We start from the raw sequence: 22,753 nt of genomic DNA, 5'->3' as shown, positions 1-22,753 counted from the left end.
TCCCAGGTATAAAACCCTGAGAAAACTGCCACAGGTACTACCCCATTAGCAACTAGTTTCCAGACCCTGCAACATTTGTCAGAGAACCTACCAGCTTTCAGTGATGTTTATTATCTTTACCCTAAGTTGACTTGACTTCTCCTTTATCACAATGGCTATATTGCCACCTAGAATTAAAACCAAAGGGAAAGAGTAATTTGTGATTCTCCTGCTACCCGCTTGTTCTTGAAGCTAGTCTTACACAGTGTTCCTCCCCCCGCCAGACTTTAACATCTGACCCCTCGTGTCAGCATTTCTGCCTAGTGGCTGGCATAGTAAAGGGGAGACAGTCTTAACAGTGTTTTGAGACAGAATTCCCTTTTCAGTGAAATCAGATCATTTATCCTCACCAGCAGTTTCTCAAGAACAAAGTGATTAGCTGGTGATGTGACCTTCGGTAGTGAATGAAGGTGGAAGAGAATACGGCCAGACTCTCAGTTTACTGAGCATTTTGCTCGAGTGGACAGGGTCTTAGTTCTTAACTTTTTTTTTTTTTTTAATTGAGAGACAGAGCATGAGCATGGGGCAGAGAGAGGGGGAGACACAGAATCCGAAGCAGGCTCCAGGCTCTGAGCTGTCAGCACAGAGCCCCACGCGGGGCTCGAACTCAAACCGTGAGATCATGACCTAAGACGAATTTGGAGGCTTAACCGACTGAGCCACCCAGGTGCCGCAGGGTCTTCCTTTTAAAGACACCTTATGGAGATTTGGCGTATTTCTCACTGAAATGTTAAGTTTGAAGATAGCATATTAAAGTCAAAATATGTGGGTGGTTTTTCTTTTTATAGTAATGTTCCTGTGCTTCCATTTTCTTTTCTGTTTTGTTTTCTTAAGTTTTTATTTGAGAGAAAGAACACGTGAGTGGGGGAGGGACAGAGAGAAAGGGAGAGAGAGAATCCCAAGATTCTGCTGATAATACAGAGCCTGACAGGGGGCTCAATCTCATGAACTGTGAGATCGTGACCTGAGCTGAAACCACGAGTAGGACACTTGACCAACTGAGGCACCCAGGCTCCCCTTTCCAACCAGCCTCCAGGTTTTCAAAACTGCTGGAGATCCTCATATAGCTCACATTCTGATTCTACAGTATTCCTGTAATTCCTTTCTCTCTGGTATATTCTACCGAATCTCTCAGTGTGCTTTCTTCCCTCTTGGCACAATGATGAACCGTTGAAAGATGCCATCTACTGCACTGTGCCTCCGAGCACAATGGCCAGTGGTTTTAAATGTACCAAACTACCTGCAGGTCCAAAAGAGCAGAAGCCAAAGAAATACATGACTACATTGAAACAGAGGCAAGGATCAAACCCATCACGAATGGTCAGTATGAAAATGCTTTAAGACCCTACTATTAGAGCTGACTGAAAGCATTTCAGTTAGAATACTAGGTGAACTGAATGTTACACACTAGCCATATTTTAATTAAAATAGAGTTTATTAGCTTTTCTTTTAATATAAACATGAGGAAGAAAAACCACATACATTGTAGCATTCTTTTCAAAATAAGACTGTAATCAATACTTGAATCTCCAAGCTCCGAACTCCACAAAACATTTTTTTGAGGTGGTAGATTGTAATATTTTATATACTGTTATTTATCATTTATGTCTCTGTCCTTTAAAAATGATGGAACCTGCAGCACTCAATAGAATATGAAGCCTTGCTATACTGAGAGAAAGTATTCCTGGCCCAGAAATGCTGTGTTTACAGGCAAAATTCCTAGGATTACATTTGAGAAGGTAGGAGAAAGATCTCACGTGGTTAAGAACACGAACCTTTTTTTTCTTTTTTTTTTTTAACATTTCAAGTTTAGGTGACATCATTACCAATGTCCTGGAAGGTTGATTTCTTAACTCCCTGCCCTTTAAAGCCTGAGGTGAGAGTTCCTCTTAAATAGCAGGACTTGAAACGAGACATCTCCAGCCAGGTTAACACGTAGGATAGAAAAGCGGTTTCCTATCCCCTACTTTCATATCACTACTATTAGAGTCCAATTCATTTCAGTTTATTACATGTGAATTACCATTGCTCTTCATAATCCTTACCAAATCTAGAAAAAAGAAACTCAGGTGATCAAAGCAGGTAAACGGCACAGCCCTGCAAAGGACTACTTTCAAAGGGGAGGGCATGTCTATGAAGGTACAAGGTATCTTTAAAGTCTTAGTGCAACTTTAAGCTTTGATACCTGTGGAAGTATAAATGCTACAAACTTACAAAACACCATTTAAAAGTTTAGGTATTTCTTGTAAACTTAACTAGTTTTGTAAATTCTAAATATTAAACTTCTAATTTTAATTTTTTGCTTCAGCCAATGTTTGCCATCTTCAAGAGGGGCTGAAACAAAAAATTAAAATTAAAAGCTTAATATTTAAAATTTACAAAACTAGAGAAGTTTACTAGAAATGTAATTAAACTTTCAAGTGATATTTTGTAAGTCTGTGGCATTTATACTTCAGCAGGGCCCTGGAGGGCCCAAGCACACCATATTTAAGCTGAAAGTTGCAATAAGATTTTCAGGACACCTTCTATTTCACTACCTGCTTGTTACCACTGGACCACCATGTTGGTTGGAATTATGAAAATATATTTTAATACACACATTTAACAAAGAGGAAAATCGTCAGAAAATGAGAAGCACCATTATAGTTCACAAGAAATGCAGCATGGACCCAATAGAAGTAGATAATCGATAATGTACTTTCTCTTGTTTATGATCCCAAACATACTAATAACGCTAATAAGTAGTGCTTGCAAAGAATTTGAACGACAAGTGTTATTCGGCAGCTTTTTGGTTTAAACTGATTGCCAATAACGACCAGCAGCTTCAATGGTAAAGTAGGAGGAAGAACCCTTCGATACCTCACAACGCTACAGTCTGTTCCTAAGTGGCTTTATGAGTTGTTAGGAGTCCCATGTTTCAATGGTAATACTGCATTGATTCTAAAGAAATATGCAGCAAAATGAGGGAGGGGCAAGAAAAATAGAAAAACATAAAAGTTATATATAGTTAGTGTCTTGTCTAAAAATTTTAAAACCTCACTTAGCTCACAGCTATAAGCCTACATAGTAAGCAAATATCTGTGTGTGGGTTGGAGCTTTTGCTTTGGAGTGGTTTTTGTAACTCTGTTTACATTAAAAAGGACAAAGGAGTGTGTTGCATTGACAAGTTCCATTCTTTCCTATGAGCATAATCCTTGCGGTCCACGAGTCTCTTGACTTTCTTTTAGGTGAAAATACTAACTTTGCTGGTTTTTGAGCAGGAGAGGTGGTATTTCTCCAGTCCTTGTAGGCGAGGGGTTCGTGATGTTACAACCCCTCCTTCCTCCCTTAAGAGAGGATGGCATTAGAGCGCTGAATACCAATGAAATTATCAGCGCTGAAAGACCTTCTCATAGCAGCTCTGCACAAGTCTTTGTATTTGTCTTCACACAACCTGGAAATGGCCTGGAAAGTCAAACAGAACACAAGAACAATTTAAAAACAAAAAAACCTTAAAAAAAAAAAAAAAAAAAAAAAAAAAAGCATCATTGGTAAGCCACACAGCCACACTCCTTCAGATACTTCACAGTTACTGCTACCTTGGAGAGCTGGGGTCTATGCTCCCAGATTCTGGGGATGCTCCTTCCTGCCAATTCACTAAGGTAAAATCCTTAAGAGGCTATGATTGATCCTTGGGGCAAAGAAGAATTTAAAAACTGGGTTCCAAAGATGTGAAACGTATTGTGACAGGCTCCTAACAGCACCACACTTGCTCCTTCAACATAATGAACATGGACCTGGGCAAAAATCAGCATTTTCTCAGCTAGTCAACGTCTTTCCAGTCTGCAGTGATTATCACATACTCTCAGCAAATTTTCCCAGGGCAGACATGTGCTGGACTTGATTGGAAGGTAGGAGGTCTGACGCCTGAAGTGCCAAAGAGGGCTGTTTCACTTGCATATCAACCAGGGCAGAAAATCCCTGATTGCAAAGTGCCACCCAAGGTACCCCCAAAAGTGTCCATTGTAAATGTGTTTGAAATTTCAGTTGTGACTACTTCTGCTGTACGCTCACCCACAGTCATAAGGCATACGTGCTACTTTGTCTCCGGTATGTTACCGTTTCCATTAAAAGCCCTACACCAGTACTGGAAACACGCGATATACAGTCTAAGTACAGGTTTCTCAGGTGAGCCACTAATGCTATGTTTAAGAAACTCATGGGATTGAACTGTGCTATCTATAGAAAACACCAGCATGAATTTGCAAACCGAGTAAAAGACAGTTAAGAGCAGTGAGTCGATTATGTATGTAGACATGATTAGGGATACAACCATACATTATTCACGAATGGTTATATGGAAGGGTAGAGGTTCAAATGGATCAAATGGAAAACCATTGAGAACAGGTTAAATCTGATTTAAGATATTCTGAATTATGGTCACAGAAGAGACACCTATATACTTCTTTAAAATGATGTGAGGTCTTTATATAAATCATAAAAGACACCGGAAAAATGCTGCCAAAGGGTTAATAAGCTCTTCGATGTGTTCATTGAAAAGCTTTCCGTTTTGCGAATCACTGCAGAATGAGATTTAGCCACAGACGTGGGTTTTTTGGTGGCTGACAGAAAAGCCTGACTGATGACTTCACAGCCTTACCTCTAGGTTCTGTGCTCTTTCTTTGCTAAGAGGAGCAAACAGAAAATTCAAGTTGTTGTCATCTGCTAAGGAGCGAAGGTCAAAGTAGTATTTGGCATAAACACTGGCGGGAACATTAATATTAAACTGAAGTAGCTCCAAAAAATGCCTTTCCATCTCATTCCTGGGGGAAGAGACAAAACCAACACAGGACAATTTTAGTCAACTGGGCTATCTTCAAAAGTATCATTCTGAGCTACTAGGAGAGCTCTAAATTCTGTTTTGAAACAAATAAAGGCTCCCTGGCTGGATTAATACACTAATGCTCCAACAAGGTACAGCTATTTGTGGTCCTTTTTGCATCCCAGCACTTTGAGTTTGGGACAAGGGGGAAGAGGTTATGGCCCTCTTATGCACTCCTGCTGCTGACTCAGGGGCTCATTCTTCAGAGTTCCATTAGTGCAGCTGTACAATTCATGCTCCACGCTCACTCACAAGGCCCCACTATAGTGATCAGATGAAAGGAGTGATGTGTGCTGTTTATTAGCTCTGAAGAACTTGCAGACATTTTCACCGGGCCGATAACAGGAAGGGGCTTATTGAAGTAGAGACGCGCCAACAAAAGGAGTGGGCACATCACCACGGCAACAAATGGATCCATCGAGAGCCACTGCTATTATCTCTGAGGGGGAAAAACTCTTGAAGCAACAAGGATTCATCTCAAATAAATAAATAAATAAGCTACATTCGATGGAAAAGGGAATCCCCTCCCCCAGTGCATGGGACTATGTCAAAGGGCATTCATAAATGTAAGTTTCTGTTCACCTTAGTCTTACTAGGGCAAGAGATTGTCACTATGACAGGACAGGATGTACTTTTTAAACTCTGACAGGCAGAACGATCAAAGAGATGTCATGGCTAGACAGCTCACTTTACGATAGGACCTCTGATAGAGCACTGGACTCCAACAGCATGTCTCATGTTGGGAATGCAACCCCAAGATGTGTCGCCAGCCCCTGTCAGAACAGAGTGTGAACACAGCCGCCTGGGGCGAGTTCAATAAAACAGGAAAGGAAAGTGTTAGGAGCAGTCCTCTGCTACACATGACTTTACAGCTTCCTTGCCAAATATTTAATAAATTAAAAATTTACCATGTTCACAGTAATCCTTTTAGGGAAATACATAAAAATGGCAAATACCTGAAAAAATGCAAGAGGGTAATTTTATAACCTATTTGGTTTCTCGGTTTTAATATTTTAATCCACTGGACAGATCGACAAATGCCTGATGCTCTCCTGTATGGAGAACATTCAGAATATGAACAGAAGAGATGAGGTGCTCGTTTGTTGAATTTTAAACCCAATCGAACCTACTTCCAAATTTAATTTCCTGTTCATATGACTGCAAGTCTATAGAAATGTAAATCAGATAATGTTTTGATAATGAGCTAATCAGGACTTAATTTACTACAGGAATAAATGCACTTCACTATCCCTTTTATATTTCCTCCACTAATACATTTTAATTGTGTAGAAATACAGTACTTCATAGGATTAACATGTCTATAATCAAGGTTTAATCACCGAAGAAAAGCATTATGCCTATAGGATATGCATCTTCTGGGTTGTGTTTTAAATAGCTAGATGGCTGAATAGCACACCATTTACGGGCACAGCAAATTTTCTGAAGAGCAGCTGCTCAGTTTAACTTACTCTTTTGAAGGGAATATATTCTAAAGCGTGGATGCTAGAAAGTGTGAAGAAAAAGTGGATAGACAGCGATTTTTCAATTGAGACTCAAAATGAGACCATTACACATTGAAGGCAACAGCAGGGGGACAACACAAATGTGTATTAAACACTTCGTTGTGATACTTTCCAGGTTCCAAAGACCGTAAACAAAACAACCTATTATAAACATAGCTCCTGGTGCTTCTCTGATCGTGTAAAAAACTTGTTTACAACGAGTCTTCCTGTAGCTAGACACTGCCACCACTGCTCCTGGAACTCGCTCTTATGAGCTTCCACACTTCCCAGCGGGCTCTGATGTTCTCACTGGAATCAGAGGCCCAGCCAGCTTCAACACGGGTTCTCAGCTGCCGCCACGGCAGGGCTAGTGTTCAGGACTACACGTTTTTCTTCCTTTAAGGGACCAGAGCTTGAAGACTGGCAACAGTGGTGATCAAAGTCTCTTCAGCTTCTGCAACTTCCCAAACCACTTTTATTCATTTCAAATCCATTATTTGCCATTACACCATTTGCTACTGGGGCCGCAAGCAGTATGTCCACACCCACTCCGTCCACGCTGTTCTCAAAAGCCATTCTGACTGCTACCGACAATGACTGGTCCCTTCTCCTAGTCAGAAGTACCCTCACTTCAGCTGTAAATATGCACTTTGGTAATTCTGAATGACGATCTTATCTAGAACAACAGGGAAAGGTAACAAAAACAAACTTGCCACTGCCTGCCAAGATCTTAATCTTCCTATGCTGTTCTGTATAATCAAGACATGTTCTTCCACATCTTCTCCAATGCCACCCACAAAGACATGTTCACTCTCAGGGGGGCACTCCGAGAGTCTACTGCGAATCCCTCTCTGGCTCATTCTGCCTACCATCCTCGGGGCCCTTCACAAAAGCCAGGGTGGCCAAGTCGAAAGCCCTCGTTGAGTTTGGCATTTCACTCCCATGTTCACATGTCATCTGTGGGGGGCACCCTCAGGATTAATCGAAAGCCCCACGAGGCACTACTGTGGTTGCTGAGTGCCCCGGAGACTCTTCAATGGGATGGGCAGCGGGTGATGTCCCAGGGATGCCAGAGAAACAGGAGCTCCCTAACTTCTCAGAGCTATTTTTAAACAGGAGCAATACACCTAGGAGGGGAGGAGGCAGAAGAACAGGGATCTGAAACCTTCATACATGTGGCTACTTTTGTACCATGGTTTCTGTAACAACAGAACTTGAGATAAAAAGGAAAGACCAGCAAAAGCTGAGTCAGGGTGAGGTATAACCTCTCTATAGTCTAGAGGCCCTAAGGCCTTAACAGTGGCCAAACATTTATCTCAAAGGCCAGACATATGCCTCTTAAAGATGGGCTGGAACGCGTAGGCAGCTTGAAGAAAGCCATGAAGATATGTATTGTACTGTGTTGATAGTAAGCCTGTAAAATGTATGCCAAAAACCACCAGAAAAATACACTTCAATTTACCAAGGAGATTATTACAAGTAACACATCAAGACCTATCAATTGATGATGGGGAAATATGAATTGTTATACCATAGCCAGATAGTATGTAATTTTAATGCCTATTGCAGTTGTCTGCACAACGTAACCTTTAAAAATATGCTTAAAATGTAAACTTTACCGGAGCAAAGGAGGCACTGAAAAATGGTTAGAAAGTTCACCAAAACCTTACAAACTCACATGTCCTCAACTGTAATGTCCTTGAGGATCTGGCAGTAGTCCACATTCCATACAGCCTGATCGTCCCAAACCTTGGAGGCAAGAAGAATGGCTCCCAAAACAATTCTTTTCCAGTTAGTGGGACAAATGTCGATCTCAGCATAAGTTAAAAGCCTTTCTAAGTAAACCTGCAAAAGTAGAGCACTGGTCTTTCATTTTAGTTCAGTTTAAGTGCTGTGATAAGAACTGTTAGGAATGACAGATTTCATCTGTTTTTGACATGCCTTTTAGTCTTAGGTTCTACAAAGACTTTGCTCCGCCAGCCAAAGCCAGAGGCCAGGTCACAGTTGTAGGTCGGATACTTGTTGCCTACTCTGCCCCTGTGAATGTCCAGCCCAGTTTTGGTCACAGGAATGACTGGACGCCTCAGCAAAGGGCATCCTGAAGACAGGCACTGGGCTATTAACCTTCCCATTCATAAAGGGAAAAGATTCAGTACAACCGATTGTAGATTCAAGCCGTTCAATAAACCTGATGGCCTACCATGTGCTGTGTACCAAAGCTGGCTGGTGGTTACATGGTAATGTACAAATACTTGAATATGTAAAACCCTGGTGATACTGAGCACATGTTTGCCTTCCCCTTTTCACAAGCAGTCCTTTGACGCCATGAGCCTGGAGATAAAAACTGGTGGTCAAGAGAGCCTCCCAGTGGCTGCTGCGTGGCACAGCAGGACAGGAAGTAGCAACAGGTGTGCCTGGGCCAGTCTTTCCAACTGTCGAGTAATCCCCTATTTAGTGTCTGTTACGGGAACATAGGTGCATACAAAGGACAGTCCTCCTGACCCCTCTCCTTCACATCTCTATTGTCCCTTCGTGATAATTCACCCTGTCTTACACAACCTACGGTGTACTCAATTCTGTTGGTTTTAAAGGGCTCACAGCTGCCAGGTTCTAGATCACTGGGGCTCCTCTAAAGCCGCCTATGAGGTGATTTCATGATTTCTTTTATTGTGTATCAAATGCCCAGTCTGCAAAGACCGGGGTGGAGTGAGCAGCTGAGTAGAGATTACAGAGCTAAGCTAGGATTCGTTACTTCAAAGGGTGCTCTGAAGAAGAAGGGTGCCATCTGACAAGAAGAAAAGTCCAATTTTAGAGTTACGTTTACTGTCTGAAGGTTGTCAGATTGCCAGCTCAGATTTGCAATATTGTCCAAACTCAACTGTGTTTTCAAAAACAAATGGTTCTTGAACACTACATGTTCTTAGTGAAATCCTGCTCCCGACCCCCAAAACCCAGCATTCTCAGGTGTCCTAAGAACCACCCTTGCTTACAACAAGGTTCAACTCTCTACTTTACGGGAATAATGAGAGGCATGTGTAGGACACTGGCAATGTCTTGATTTCCTATCACCTTCCCTGGCAAACTTGGAACCTGCCCAATCATTCATGCCCCCGACTCTACAGTGTCAGTGGAAGGGAGGTTTCTTCTCACTGAAGTGAACTCTTTTTTCCGTGATCCCATCTCACAATTCCCTCTTCTTGAAGAATGTTTCCCTCTTTGCCAGAGATTTCCCCCAATGTGAATGTATTTACATTGCCCCCAGCCTAACCTGCCCTTCCCCGCCCCCCAGCACAAAGCTTCCTTTAGTTTTGCTCATGGGAAAATGCCCCCTGCTGGCTTCTCATCTCCCATTGTCTTAACCCTGGGCAGTTTGCCCCCCTGCCCCTGTCACTCAGGAGGTTACTGGTGCTTTCACACTTAGAAACCAGAGCTCTTCACCCCAACTGTCTACTCCCTCAGCCTTGCCTAATAACCCAAAGGGTACTGCCATTCACCTACTTGCTGGGGCCCAAACCTCCCTTAAGTTAATCCTGCTCCAATCCATTGGCAATTTTTGTTATCTCTACCCTCATTGGTAATCTGGCTGATTTCTATTCTATTTGTCACTCCTCAGCTGTATCACTGTCACAGCCTCCTGACCTCTCTGCCTCCACACTGACTATCGCTACAGTCTATTCTCCCCAGAGCAGCCAGGACAGCCTCTTAAATTAAGAGCACTTCATACCCCTGGGGGAAGATCTGCTAAAGGCTTCCCACCAAACAAATAACAATTTACCTTCTTCCCACAGCCTGTAAGCCTTAAGACCCCATGAGATACGGCACTGCCCTTCTGTGACCTCATCTCCCACGTTCTTCCCCTCACTCCTCACTCTGACCAGTGGACACTTGCTGTTCCCTGAACACGCAAGATGTGTTCCCATCTCAGAGTCTTGCTCATCATCTTCCCCAGTTTAGTTTGGTCATGGTTCAAGCTCTACTTCTTTAAAGAGGCTGTTCCGATCAGTCTAACATGGCAACCCCTCCAATCACTGTACCCTGCTTTCTCTTGGTATTTACCACTGCCTGAAATGTTTAGGTTAACACTCACTTGAAAAAAACACACACTTCTCTCTTCCTCACTGGAATATAAGCCATATAAAAGGCAAGACCTTTATTCAACCTGTTGTCTCCTCTACCTCCAACACTGGGAATAGTGATGAGGTATCCAGTGGGTATGGAATGAGCAACTGATCGGCAGCATTTGGCATCTGGACCACGCTCTCCTTGAACTGAACCTCTCATCTTGGCATCTCTTTTATTATTCTCTCCTGGTCCTACCACTATTATTCTCTCTCCTACCACTCTAGCCGCTCCTCTGAGGACCTGTCCCTTATATGTTGTTAGTCCTTCCAGGTCTAGCTTCTATCCACTTTTTAGTCTATACTTTTCTCTACTACTCTTAATTCCCTACCTCTAGAGCTCAGGTTTATGCTCGATTCCATCTATTCCAGTGATGACCAGACAAGATCACTCTGCTGTCTCACGGTAATGTCACACTTCACCTAACACAGAATTCCCTTTCTTCTATTCCAGATATTCTCCTTCCTGCATCACCTGGCTCTTCAGATGCAAGTACCACTGCTGCCCCTCTCCAGCATGGGCTAAGCACTCCAAATGGTTTATAGTTCAATGAAAAGGCCCGTCTGATTGAGTGCCCACAGAGGGGTCTCTCTTCAAAAGCATAAGCCTCCTCTACTGAATTCTAACTGGATAGGAAGGGAGTGCAGGCATTGACCTAAGTATTCTTTCCCTACAGACCATGCGGGTAAGCCTCCACTATAGGTCTGCTGTAGGGAGGAGTAAAAATAATCCCAACCACCTCCCACTTAAATAGAGTTTATTTTTCAAATGATAAAATCTTATCACAGGAATTTGTATGAAGAACACAAAGGTCCCTTACACAGCTGTAGCTTAGCAGGCTGACTAACAAAGCCTTTCTGAGTCCTTCTGGCACTATAACCCTGGGCAACTTCACAGGCAGGCACGAGAGGACACCAGGGATGGATTAACACCCATCGTCCAAGGAACAGAGAACTGAAGGCAATAGTTCTCAATCAGGACCCACGTCAGAACTGTCTGGGGAATACTGAAATAATCTGGGACTCAGCTGAGACCTACATTGAATGAGTGCCTGCCTGTGGACCAGATGGTTTTGTGACTGCCCCCATCCTACCCACACCCACCAGCACATCCTCTGTGTGTGAACATGTGTGTGCTGTGTGTGCATCTGTGTCCTGAGGTATGGAGGGAGAAACCAGAAGTCGCTCCTGCTGCCTTTAATAGCAATTGTTTTGTGATGAGAAAAGCAATGGCAACATTTTAAAGAATAATGATTATTCTCAAACTCAAATTATATTAAACTCGAATGTGTATATGTGACTTTCCATAGGTTTCTCCTAATAAATTTCTGATGATCATTTCAGGAACCTACTTTTATGTGAAAACCAGGACCATACCCTGTGCACAAGATAGAAATTTCTAAAGATGCTTTAGGAAAGAAGAAATATCTTACCAAAGTTACTATTGCACATTCGGCTGTTAGCTGTGCAGCACTGAAAAGAGTACGAACAAATCTGTAAATAAATTTGTGTTCAGGATCATGCTTAAAGTACTCCTCTGGAACTTTTTCTCGCTGAAAGAAGAAGAAAATGCAGTGTAAATATCTGTCAAAGAAAAATACCTAAGTGCCCGTAATATAGCAGTCTTTACTTGTGCCCACGTGCCCCTTAGAGTAATTTTGATTGCGTGACATGTCTTTTAGTCTTTTGAATATAAACAATGGGATCTTAAAATACCACAGTGATTCAATACTCACCACCATTCATTAAAGAAAAATACAGGCACGACCTCAGAAAATCTGTTATGTGTTCCTTCCTACTTCCCCCCCCCACAGAAATCTAACCAAATGCAAACTATTTTTAGGCTCAAGAGTCTGGTTGTTCAGACAAGTCATACTTCTCTGCAGCCAACTTTGAAACACCATTTTCAGTTTCCTGTAACCACAAGGCACTAAGTGTGTGCTGACCTATGCAACAGTCACCAGCCACCTGTGGCCGTAGAGCACCTGAGAAAGTGACTTTTAAAACTTGTTATTTTAAGTGATTTAAAATTTAAATAGTCTTCTAATTTTCTTCACAGAGATCATAACATATTCATTAGGTTTATTTATAAATATATACAGTCTGATGTTACTGAAGATTAGCTTTTAAAAAGGTCTATTTTCTGTTATTTGGGTATGTTTACTCACTTTGGCTCACTAATTAGACAAAGCAGCAAATCCATTCTTACTCTTTCATATCCCTTCTACAACATTCCTTTTGTAAAATGATGACACAACATGGGGTAGGGAAGAAGACTAAAGATGAGTCTGACTTCAAGCTGGAGCGAGTAATTTTCTTTTAGCAATTAATATCAAATCAAATCAGCATGAAATAAACACAACTGCATGAGAGAAAAATACAACTTCAATAAAACTGACACTTACTGTGAGTGGATGTGATCTCTCATCAAAAATATCCAAGGATCTATTTGCATCTCTATAAAATAAGAATGCATTTAAAAAATTAATTCAGGAATTAATATCTTAGTAATATATCTGCTGGGAGTAGAGGGGGGAGTGGAAGAAGCTTAACCTTCAACAAAGCAAACAGCTTTATAAACTCTTTTGTATTCTGGCCTTAAGAGGGTTTCCTGACCTCTTTTTACTCAACACATCAAGTTCTGTGAAATCTTTCCTACAATGACCAGCCCAAGCCAGAGTTGCCTTTAGCACCGACTTTCCCTAGCCGGCAACGCTACTGAAGCCAATATATTTTCACTTCTCTAACCACACACTGGAACACAGAAAAACATTTCATAAAGCCATAGTGGTGGACAATAAAGTCTTCAGAATTTTAATAAATGTGAATATGAAATTCATGTTTTTCCCTGTTTTTTCCCTCTCTGTAGTTCTCTATATTACACATTCTTATCACGTATTTCTTCTTGTCTCTCTTAAATAGTTTGAGTTAAAAATGTAATCTTCTTAATTTTCAAAGTCTTTTTGTTTAAAAGTTCACCACACTAATACATTGCGCTGATTTAAACAGTGGTTCTCCAAGTGTGGTCTACAGGTCTCTAGGGTTCCCCTTTTCAGAGACCCAGGAAGTCAGAACCGAGGGAAATATTAAAGACATTACTCGCTCATACACTTTTGACATCTGCAGTGATTGTCTAAAAAAATAAAAGGGAGTAAAACTGCTGGGTTCTGAGCATGAATCAAGGCAGTGGTACCCAACTGTACCTAGTCATTCTAGTCTTCACTGCCACTTGCAGTTGAAAAAAAATTCTGCTGTACTTAAGAACATCTTTGGTAAAGCAGGAAAATTTAACAGTTATTAAGCCTTGACCCTTCTAATATTCTGAATAAGCAGAAAGTATATATGAAACACTTCTGCATACTCGAAGATAGTTAAGGAAAAGCACTTGCGACTTAGTTGTGAGCCGAACAAGCCGCTTTTTTCATAGAGCACCATCTTTATTTGAAAGTGCAACTGATAGTCATTCTCTTAAAAATGAACAAAATGGGGGCGCCTGGGTGGCTCAGTCGGTTAAGAGTCCGACTTCGGCTCAGGTCATGATCTCACGGTCCGTGAGTTTGAACCCCGCGTCGCGCTCTGTGCTGACAGCTCAGAGCCTGGAGCCTGTTTCGGATTCTGTGTCTCCCTCTCTCTCTGACCCTCCCCCGTTCATGCTCTGTCTCTCTCTGTCTCAAAAATAAATAAACATTAAAAAAAATTTTTTTTTAAAAATGAACAAAATGAGGAGCGCCTGGCTGACTCAGTCGGTATAGCACGTGACTCTTTATCGCAGGGTCGTGAACTCAAGTCTCATGTTGGGCATAGAGTTTACTTTAAAATAAAAATTTTTAAAATTTTTTTAAATTAAAGTGAGCCTGAAACTTCAAGGAAGTAACTAAAGTATTTGTTGCCAATGATAAAATTCAGGCTATCAAGCTAAAAAAATCAGGATTTTGGAAAACTTGTACCTTTCAATGGGAGCTTCAGCTACTGTGAGCTTGACAGCTTCTCAATACCTAAAACACTTTTCTGGTAAGACTGGTGGTGATACTAACAAAAGTGAGATTTTGATACTATATAAAGAAATGTGAACTAGTACTTTCCAACTGATCAGTGCATAATATTATAAAGTCACATACACGTAAAAGATCCATTCAGTGTGCAAGATAGATAGATCAATGTATTAACAGAGTACAAGTTCACGGACAGGATTTAAAATTCTGTTACAATTTAAGAAACTAGCCCTTGTGGACTTTTGGTGCAGCATCATAGAATATCCACGGTTATCTGAAGGCTTTAAAAGCACACCTTTTTCCAACTATGTATCTGAAAGAGGCCGGCTCTTCTTCATAGTGTTTCTTTAAAACAAATCACTGAAGACAGACAGGGTATGAGAATCAGCTGTCTTCTATTAAGGCAGATATTAAAGAGATTTGCAAAACTGTAAATCAATGACATACTTTTCACTCTCTTGTTGTGGATAATAGCTACTTTTTAATAAAAGATATGATTTCTGTTAACACTGGGCTTCCCAATCGGGGATGATTTTGTTCGCCAGGGGACATTTGGCCAGGTCTGGAGACACAATGTGGAGGGAGGGAGAGGGTGCTACTGGCATCTAGTGAGCTGAGGCCAGGGATACTGCTAAACATCCTATAATATGCAGGCCAATCCCCCCAAACAAAGAATTATCTAGCTCAAAATTCCAATAGTGCCATAAAAACCATGTTTTAACATACAGTGGACTTAATTTTTTAATTCTCAAATTTAATTTCTAATACAGTAAATATAACCCACAGGAACAAATACTCTTTGGGTCTCAATATTGTAATAAAAGCATTCTATAAGTTTACTCTAATGATATCTATAGTTGTTCCCTAACACTAAACTTGATATCTAGTAAATTAACTGGAATAACAAGACAGGTTTGAAAAGAGCTCACCTGTTCTTTATGTGGTAGTATATTGCTAAGGTCACACTGTGGAGGGAAAAAGAAAACTGTAACAATTGATTTTACCATGTTAGGCATGAAGACATTTTCTTAAGAGGGGTTGGGAGGGAGAGAGGATCTTCCCAGAGGCCTAGTGGCCCTGAAATCCTCTAATTCAGAGCAGTTTATATGGGCACTTTCCCCCCTTGTTTTAGTTCATTGGCTTTGGCAAAAATAGGAGGACCAAACTGCTAGGTAATATGCTGTTAGAAGACAAGTTTTGGCTAATAATTACAAATTATAAATTTATTACATATTTTCCCTGTCATTTGTCCTTCTACCCACAGAATCTTTCCTCCTGTACAAGTTTTATCGTTTGTACACATGCTTAAATTTAAGCCATAAGGTAGTTTTTGTATTAAAAAAAAAAAAAAAAAAAAAAGGTTAGACCCTGCATTTCAGTTGATTTAGTTCACTATCCACCAACCCACCCATTTTCTATTATTTCCCTAAGAGTAAATGAAAGTGTTCTGTACCAAATAAAATCATTTAAAAGCACTTTTGCATAATTAGAAAATTTAATGGTAAGTATAAGTACCCACAAAATCGATGATAGGTCTAGCTATCCTGAAATAAGCGGTATTAACAATGCAGCATCATACTACACAGTATAGTATTTAATGACAGGTATTTCCAAATTAGTTTGAATAAAATATTAACGAACAGATAGATTGAAGTCTCTCAGACACTCTTTAAATCACTAGTCCTAAGTTATTCAGATGTTTTGTATTAGGCAACAAAGGGGTTCTCCTGGTTAAGTTATATGCTTCCCTTTACCCTCAAAGTATCTAAAATGAAGCTCAAAACAATTGAGGGAAGGCAAATCTGAATTTTAACTAGGTCTGTTGGGTGAGCACTTGTAAAAAGGCCTATAACGTTATTAGCATCAAAGATGGATACTTCTATAGTGCTTCAAACAGTTTCAACTTCAATTTGATTTTAAGATCACAGAATTCAAAGTTCTATGATGAAAAGGACCACTAAACCTTACGTAGCATTTAATGAAACAACCCATTTTACCAATAAGGAACCAAGGCTTAAAACTGACTTGCCCAAAGCCCCACAGATGGTCAGAAGCAGTTCTCATTCTCCTACACTCTAACCAGGCAGTGGTTCCCCAAGCTTGCTGCACACTAGGATCACCTGAGGAGCTTTAAAAACTGCCTGGCTTCCACCTCAAGATGTTCTGATTTAATTGGCATTGGGTAGGACTTGGGCACCAGAAGGGTGTTTAAAAGTCCCTACGTGATTGCAATGTGCAACAAAATCTGGGAATGAATGAATCATCCAGAATGCTTTTGTCCATATAATTATGCCCCCATCCTTCCTCAGCCTATCAAAAGGGTTGTGAGAGTGTGGTGGGGGAGGGGAAAATGCATGTATTTGGAAACACAGATCTTGAAAAAAGTTGTGTGATTCTAATAGCCCCCCTCCCCACTGAGAACAATGCCCTACCCCAATGTAAACATTTTTCAAAATCATTCCTAAAAGCCACTTTGCCCTATTAATTTTCTCAGTAAACCTTTATTTCACCAATAATGAATGCACTGAATTAATATTTTTTAAACTTAGAGCAAATTAAACTTAATGTACTTCCACAAATTAGACTAAGTTGGGAGAAACAAGCATGAAACCTACTTGTCTGAGCAAGATTAATCTTTAAAACCACTTTTGAATTATATACTAAAACATTAGAATCTTTTGAACTCAAAAGCTGGGGACTCTAGCCAAAGTAAAGTGTTCTTTTACACACGGGTTTAGTGTCTTGGCTGAATAAAAACATTCAGTGATCACTTGTTAGGTGCAAAAACTCAGGATTTTAGACTTTTGGGGCTCAGGTTTTGCTGAAACACAATTTAATCTTAACTACTGTTATTTATAAGGGAGAGAAGAAAGTTACATTTTTGTGATTGTGAACCTGCTGTCTGTAATTAAAGTAGAAGTTACTAATAATTTAAGTAGCTGAAAAAGCTTGGTATGTTAGAAAAAAAATAAGTTAAAAGCTAACTGTTTTGAAGACTGAAAAATAAAAGTAAAGATGAGAATACTAATATTTTGAAGTAGTGTTTCCATACTGTGTTCTGGAAAATCCACACTCCTGTCTCAAAGAGACATTAATAAATGTTCCTTGGCCAATCTCAAAGAAGTCAAGAAGCACTGCATCCTGTTTTATTTTTTCCTCTTAAATAAGCTTGGAAGGTTCATCTTTAGGGTGTTCCGAAAGTGCAACTCCAACTGTGGATTATGAAGTGCTCTCAGAAATTAAGGAATACTTGTCATCATCACAATGCTGTTCATGTTTGCTGAACTATAAACCTGACCAGCTATGTTTCCAAAACCATCTCTGTTCTCTGCTGTACTTTTTTAATATATGGACTGATATAGTGGGGCCTGGAGATATATTTCTGTATCCATACACACATATAAAATTAAAATTAGGTATATCTATTAAGTTAAAATTTCCAGTTGAGCAAATCTCATCCATAAAGCTTGAAGAATTTGTTCCTTAAGATAGGCTCGATATTTATTTTCCCCCTCTCTGAGAGATAGGAAGGAGAAGTTAATTTTCACACAGAAAAAGGGCAGGGTAAAAAAGCGCACAATAGGGAAAATCTGACAAAAATTCATTTACGTTTAAATGTAGATACACTCTGGTGCCAGTAGGGGACAAACTGTTCCTTCTTTCAAGAGTAGCTTCCAAAGTAATACACGTTGTTTTAGACTTATGACTCATAAAGAAATACTTTTTCCTAGAAATACCCAATAAAAAGCACCTCTCCCTCTCCTCATCATGTTCAACAATGTCTTCACAACAGAAATGCACCAAGTAAGAGGTGCACTCTCTCTGGGATTTCTTATTTGCTAACTGGCTTTCCCTTCCACCAGGTACTCTAAGATTAAAATGGAAATTGAATACTCAGATTTAGGTCCTTGCAAGCAATATAAAAGTGATACCAGTTTCTTAACCTGATCACTGAAAAGGACAATCAAGTGACTGAAATGACCAAGTATGGCTAGGATGCTGTTTGAGCATAAGGGGGTCTGTCACTCAGCCCTTGGCAACCTAGTTGTACTCACCATTTTATTGTGGTTCTAAGATTAGGCTGGCTGACTGTGCTGTCATCTAGAAATATTGTTGAGCATGAGCTATACTTTTTAGTAAGCTGCCCTGGAGATACCTGAAGGGGAAGGGAAATAGAAGAAAATGTCACAGTAAGTTAAACCTATAAAAGTGTGTTTTTTCCTCGGTTAAAATGTCAAACGATAAAGCATTACGTTTTTTCTTATACTTCATGAACTGCTTGAGTGTGCTATCATGTGCAGTGCTATGGGAAACCCAGTGGATACTCTAACTTCCCACATGAGGTTTAAGGAATGGGTTATGAACTACTGACCTTGATAAATTGCCTATTATCAAACCTGATAAGCACCTATTATAAATTCCCTTTATAACAAGGTAAAAAGTTTAGAATAAGACTTCAGTATTTTTTTTCTTAAGCAATGAAAAGCAGCTGAGACTTCCATTTCTACTATTCATTTACTACAATAAAATGTAATGCCTTGTAGAATATTGATGCAAAAACATTTTATCGCAGTGAATGAAAGCCAACAACAAATGTGTCAGTTCAGGAGACAGTGTGATGAAACAAACGTCCTGGAGTCAGAGGCTGTTTGTACCAGGGCTGCTCTATCACTAATAAGCGAAGGGGCCATAGGTCCCTCTGGGCCTCAGTTTCCTTATTTGGAGGGTAAGAGTATTGCTTTAAGATTCCCTCACATTCAAAAACAGATAAAACAGCTTACGACAACTTAACTTTGACTTCATGTTTGAATAAGATTGCCATCGCATTACTCAGGTGAGAACCTCAGAATACTTTCCATTCATTTAAAATTTTTATTAATTCTATTCTATTCTATACGTGCCTGCCTCACTCATGCTGCTCTCCTTGCCTACAATGTCTTTTTCTTCCTCCATGTCTCAGCAAGCTTGATCTCATCTACCTCCAAGGAAGGATACCTTTGCCAGTAGCCACACCACAAAATTTCTCTTTCTGTACATTCACACAGCTCATCTGCCACTTGTTACATGCTATCAATTGCTTACACGGTGTCCCCCTCCTTAGAAAGTAAGCTTCTCTAGGAAAAGGAGGACTCTCACTCCTCCCACCTCCAGCTGCTGAGCACAGAATCTGGGGCAAATCAGGAGTTCCATAAGTGTCTGACAAATTATTTAAAAATCAATTACACTTGGAAGGTAAATCTTACTACAGATACAAATTTATCTGCGGAATTTATCTGCAGTGGTGTCAGGAGAGGTGACAGTGAGCTTCCGGAGACCCTCTATGCAATAATAAATGATCTTTAAAACACTTTAGAAGTATCCATTTATCTGTGAAGAGCCGGGGTGTACAGCAGCAGTCAAATACTGAAACAGCCTAAACTCTGGTAGGACAAATCTCTTCCTTAAAGTAAGGCCAATAACTGAGAAGTCAAAATGGCAGCATTCAATACCACAAAATACCAACAATTTTAGTGCTTAGTTTGTGGGGTTTTAGTTTTGCTTCTGTTTTTTTACTAATTCAGATGAGCCTTCCTTCCTCCTATTAAGATAAAATAGGGTTTGCCATCCTGTCATGCTCTCCCACTAGCATCCTCCTCAAATACAAGACAGATGGGGCAGAGAAAAAATCTAGTTGATACTTTTAAAATTATAGAGCATTTAAAAACTGCCAGCAGCCAATAATCAGAAATATCCACATGGCTTATAAAAACGCCACTTCACTTATTAATAAAAAATTCCAGACATTGTATTTTTGAAAAGTATCACTAACTTCTCCTTTAAGCCAGAAATGTTCAACTGTATCTAAAACTCTGTTATGTTCCTTAAGCTATTCAGCTAATATGTAATTTACTTTCAGAATCTCAAAAAATACAGCATGAAAATGAAAATTAATTCATTTAAATACTTTCATTCTAGGGGCACCTGGGTGGCTCAGTCCCCTAAGTGACTTCGGCTCAGGTCATGACCTCGCAAGTTTGTGGGTTCAAGCCCCGCTGCAGGCTCTGTGCTGACAGCTCAGAGCCTGGAGCCTGCTTTGGATTCTGTGTCTCCCTCTCTCTCTGTCCCTCCCCCACTCATGCTCTGTCTCGGTCTCTAAAAAATAAATGGTAAAAAAAAAATTCTAAATGGGAAGAAAGTTATGTTTTTAGGCCACTACTACTGGGTATAATATAGTGTATATTACATCATAAGAAAAGTCAATTCTGACCAAAAACCTACACTGGGGAGCTATAAAAAGAATAGGAAGAAAATGCACCCAAGTGTAGACTAGTTGGTAAAGCTTTGGGTTGGTTATACTTACTACCACTTTCCTCCATTAAAAAATTTTTTTCTGGGGCACCTGGGTGGCTCAGTCAGTTAAGCGTCTGACTTCAGCTCAGGTCATGATCTCACGGTATATGGGTTGGAGCTCCACATCGGGCTCTGTGCTGACAGCTCAGAGCCTGGAGCCTGGTTTGGATTTTGTGTCTGCCTCTCTCTCTGCTCCTCCCCTGCTATGCTCTGTCTCTCAAAAATACTTGTTTAAAATTTTTTTTTTCTATTATAAATGTATATTGGTTTGTCTCTAAAAATATTAGTGTGAAACATTAAGAAATTTTAATTACATGTGGCCTTATAGCCATATTGGGCAGGGGAGGGAGTTAGTGAATCAGGAACTTACTGTCTACTGACTAGATCTAACCAAAGAAACATTGAATACGTCCCCATCAGTCCAGGCCTACTTTTCAGTATTCAGTAATATCCAATATTCAACTAGAGAGTGGCAGAATTAAGTCTCTGAGCAAAGCCTGGATATATTAGCTGTAATTATTTATTAGCTTAAAATTAGCTGAAATTTTAAGACAATTGTCTTTTATGGTTAAAGGCTTAACTGTTGGTGGCTTACAGCCTCAATAAACTATACTGACAAACATAGGGTTATAAAATGCAAATACTAAAAAAAAACAAAAAAAAAACAAAAAACCAAAGAGCAAAAAACAGTACTGGCAGTGTAGTGTTCATAGATATTATTTCAGTGGTCACTAGAAGAGACAAAGGCAGGATTTATCTTCATTGAGCACTAACAGAATAGTTGGGCTTTTACAATCTTTACAACAAAAGGAGAGGTTATTTCATCGACTTAAGGTTCAACGGCAAAGACTAGAAAATAATCACACCTAGAAGTCTAGAAAGTCACAACCCAAAACTTACCATCAAAGGTCAAGTACCTGTTGAAATCCTGCCCCCACCCATTGACTTTTCCATTGTGCCTACTGCTGAAGTTCACTTTTGTGTCTCCTCTTTTTCACAGGACAAGTTTTGTCTTTCTTGCAATATAACTTAAAAATTTCCAGCACTTTACGCATTAATAAAAACTACGCTTTATCTATGTTGTGCATTAATGGGGCAATATGACAAGGTGCATGGTTTGAATTCTTAACCAAAGCCTTAGTAGAAAAGTATAATACGCAAATTACAGGGATAACCAAAAATACTGTCTGATTTAATATGATTAATTGTATTAAATTAAAACAGATTCTAAGTTTGAGTTAAACATGGTAAAAGATCACGTATCTATTTCCGCTCCCCCTCCTTTCAGAGGTTATACACAACACAGGATAAACAGCAGGTGATTTTTAACGTGTGAAAGATGACCTGACTAGACAAAGGAATGGCAGGTGACATGGAAGAACACCGAAAACACAACCAGGATGCTACAGGAACAGGAACAAGAAAGCCAGTTGTCTTAAGAAGCCATGGCAGGCTCAGAATTCAGAGGCTCAGCCCCAAATCTCCACAGTGAGGCCCATCAGTTAACAAGGACTTCCAATGAGATTTGAGATAGGCAGGGACCACTACACATTTAAGAGAAGCCTCCAACAAGATACTGAAACAGGAAAAAGAAACTGATAGGAATGATAAAATTAAGAAGCAAATGAAACTTAAAAAACTCTTAAAGGCCCTCAGAAAGACAAGAAATTGCATTGGTGAAAGAATTAAAATGCGATAAATAAGAATAAGAATAATAATGCTATAAATAAAAATCACTTAAAGGTCATTTTTTGAGGCCTTTATAAATTAAAAATAAGATAAAACTAAGTATTCAAGAGAAGGGTCAGAGCATAAAGTCAAGAAAATCTCTAGGAAGTAGAACAAAAAGGCAAAATGAAAACAGAAGGCGAAAAGATTAGAGATCCATGCTGCAATACTGGTCTAAGAGGC

General features: G+C 39.9%; 1 protein-coding gene across 1 annotated transcript in view; it reads right to left on the bottom strand.

The window, feature by feature from the left end:
* Positions 1-1,020: 1,020 nt before the first annotated feature.
* CCNYL1 (cyclin Y like 1) overlaps positions 1,021-22,753 on the bottom strand; it is a 37,209-nt gene continuing 15,476 nt past the window's right edge. The window contains exons 4-10 of the mRNA XM_042949929.1: positions 18,568-18,668; positions 15,442-15,477; positions 12,926-12,977; positions 11,954-12,073; positions 8,081-8,247; positions 4,679-4,841; positions 1,021-3,483 (exon numbers count right to left, since the gene is read on the bottom strand). Coding sequence (XP_042805863.1) covers positions 3,367-3,483; positions 4,679-4,841; positions 8,081-8,247; positions 11,954-12,073; positions 12,926-12,977; positions 15,442-15,477; positions 18,568-18,668 — 756 coding nt within the window. The 3' untranslated portion in view covers positions 1,021-3,366. The remainder of the gene's footprint in view (positions 3,484-4,678; positions 4,842-8,080; positions 8,248-11,953; positions 12,074-12,925; positions 12,978-15,441; positions 15,478-18,567; positions 18,669-22,753) is intronic.

The sequence above is a fragment of the Panthera leo genome, chromosome C1 (genome assembly GCF_018350215.1).
Source record: "Panthera leo isolate Ple1 chromosome C1, P.leo_Ple1_pat1.1, whole genome shotgun sequence".
Lineage (NCBI taxonomy): Eukaryota > Metazoa > Chordata > Mammalia > Carnivora > Felidae > Panthera > Panthera leo.
Note: the sequence above shows the minus strand (reverse complement) of the source record. Positions and strands in the feature narration are given on the sequence as shown.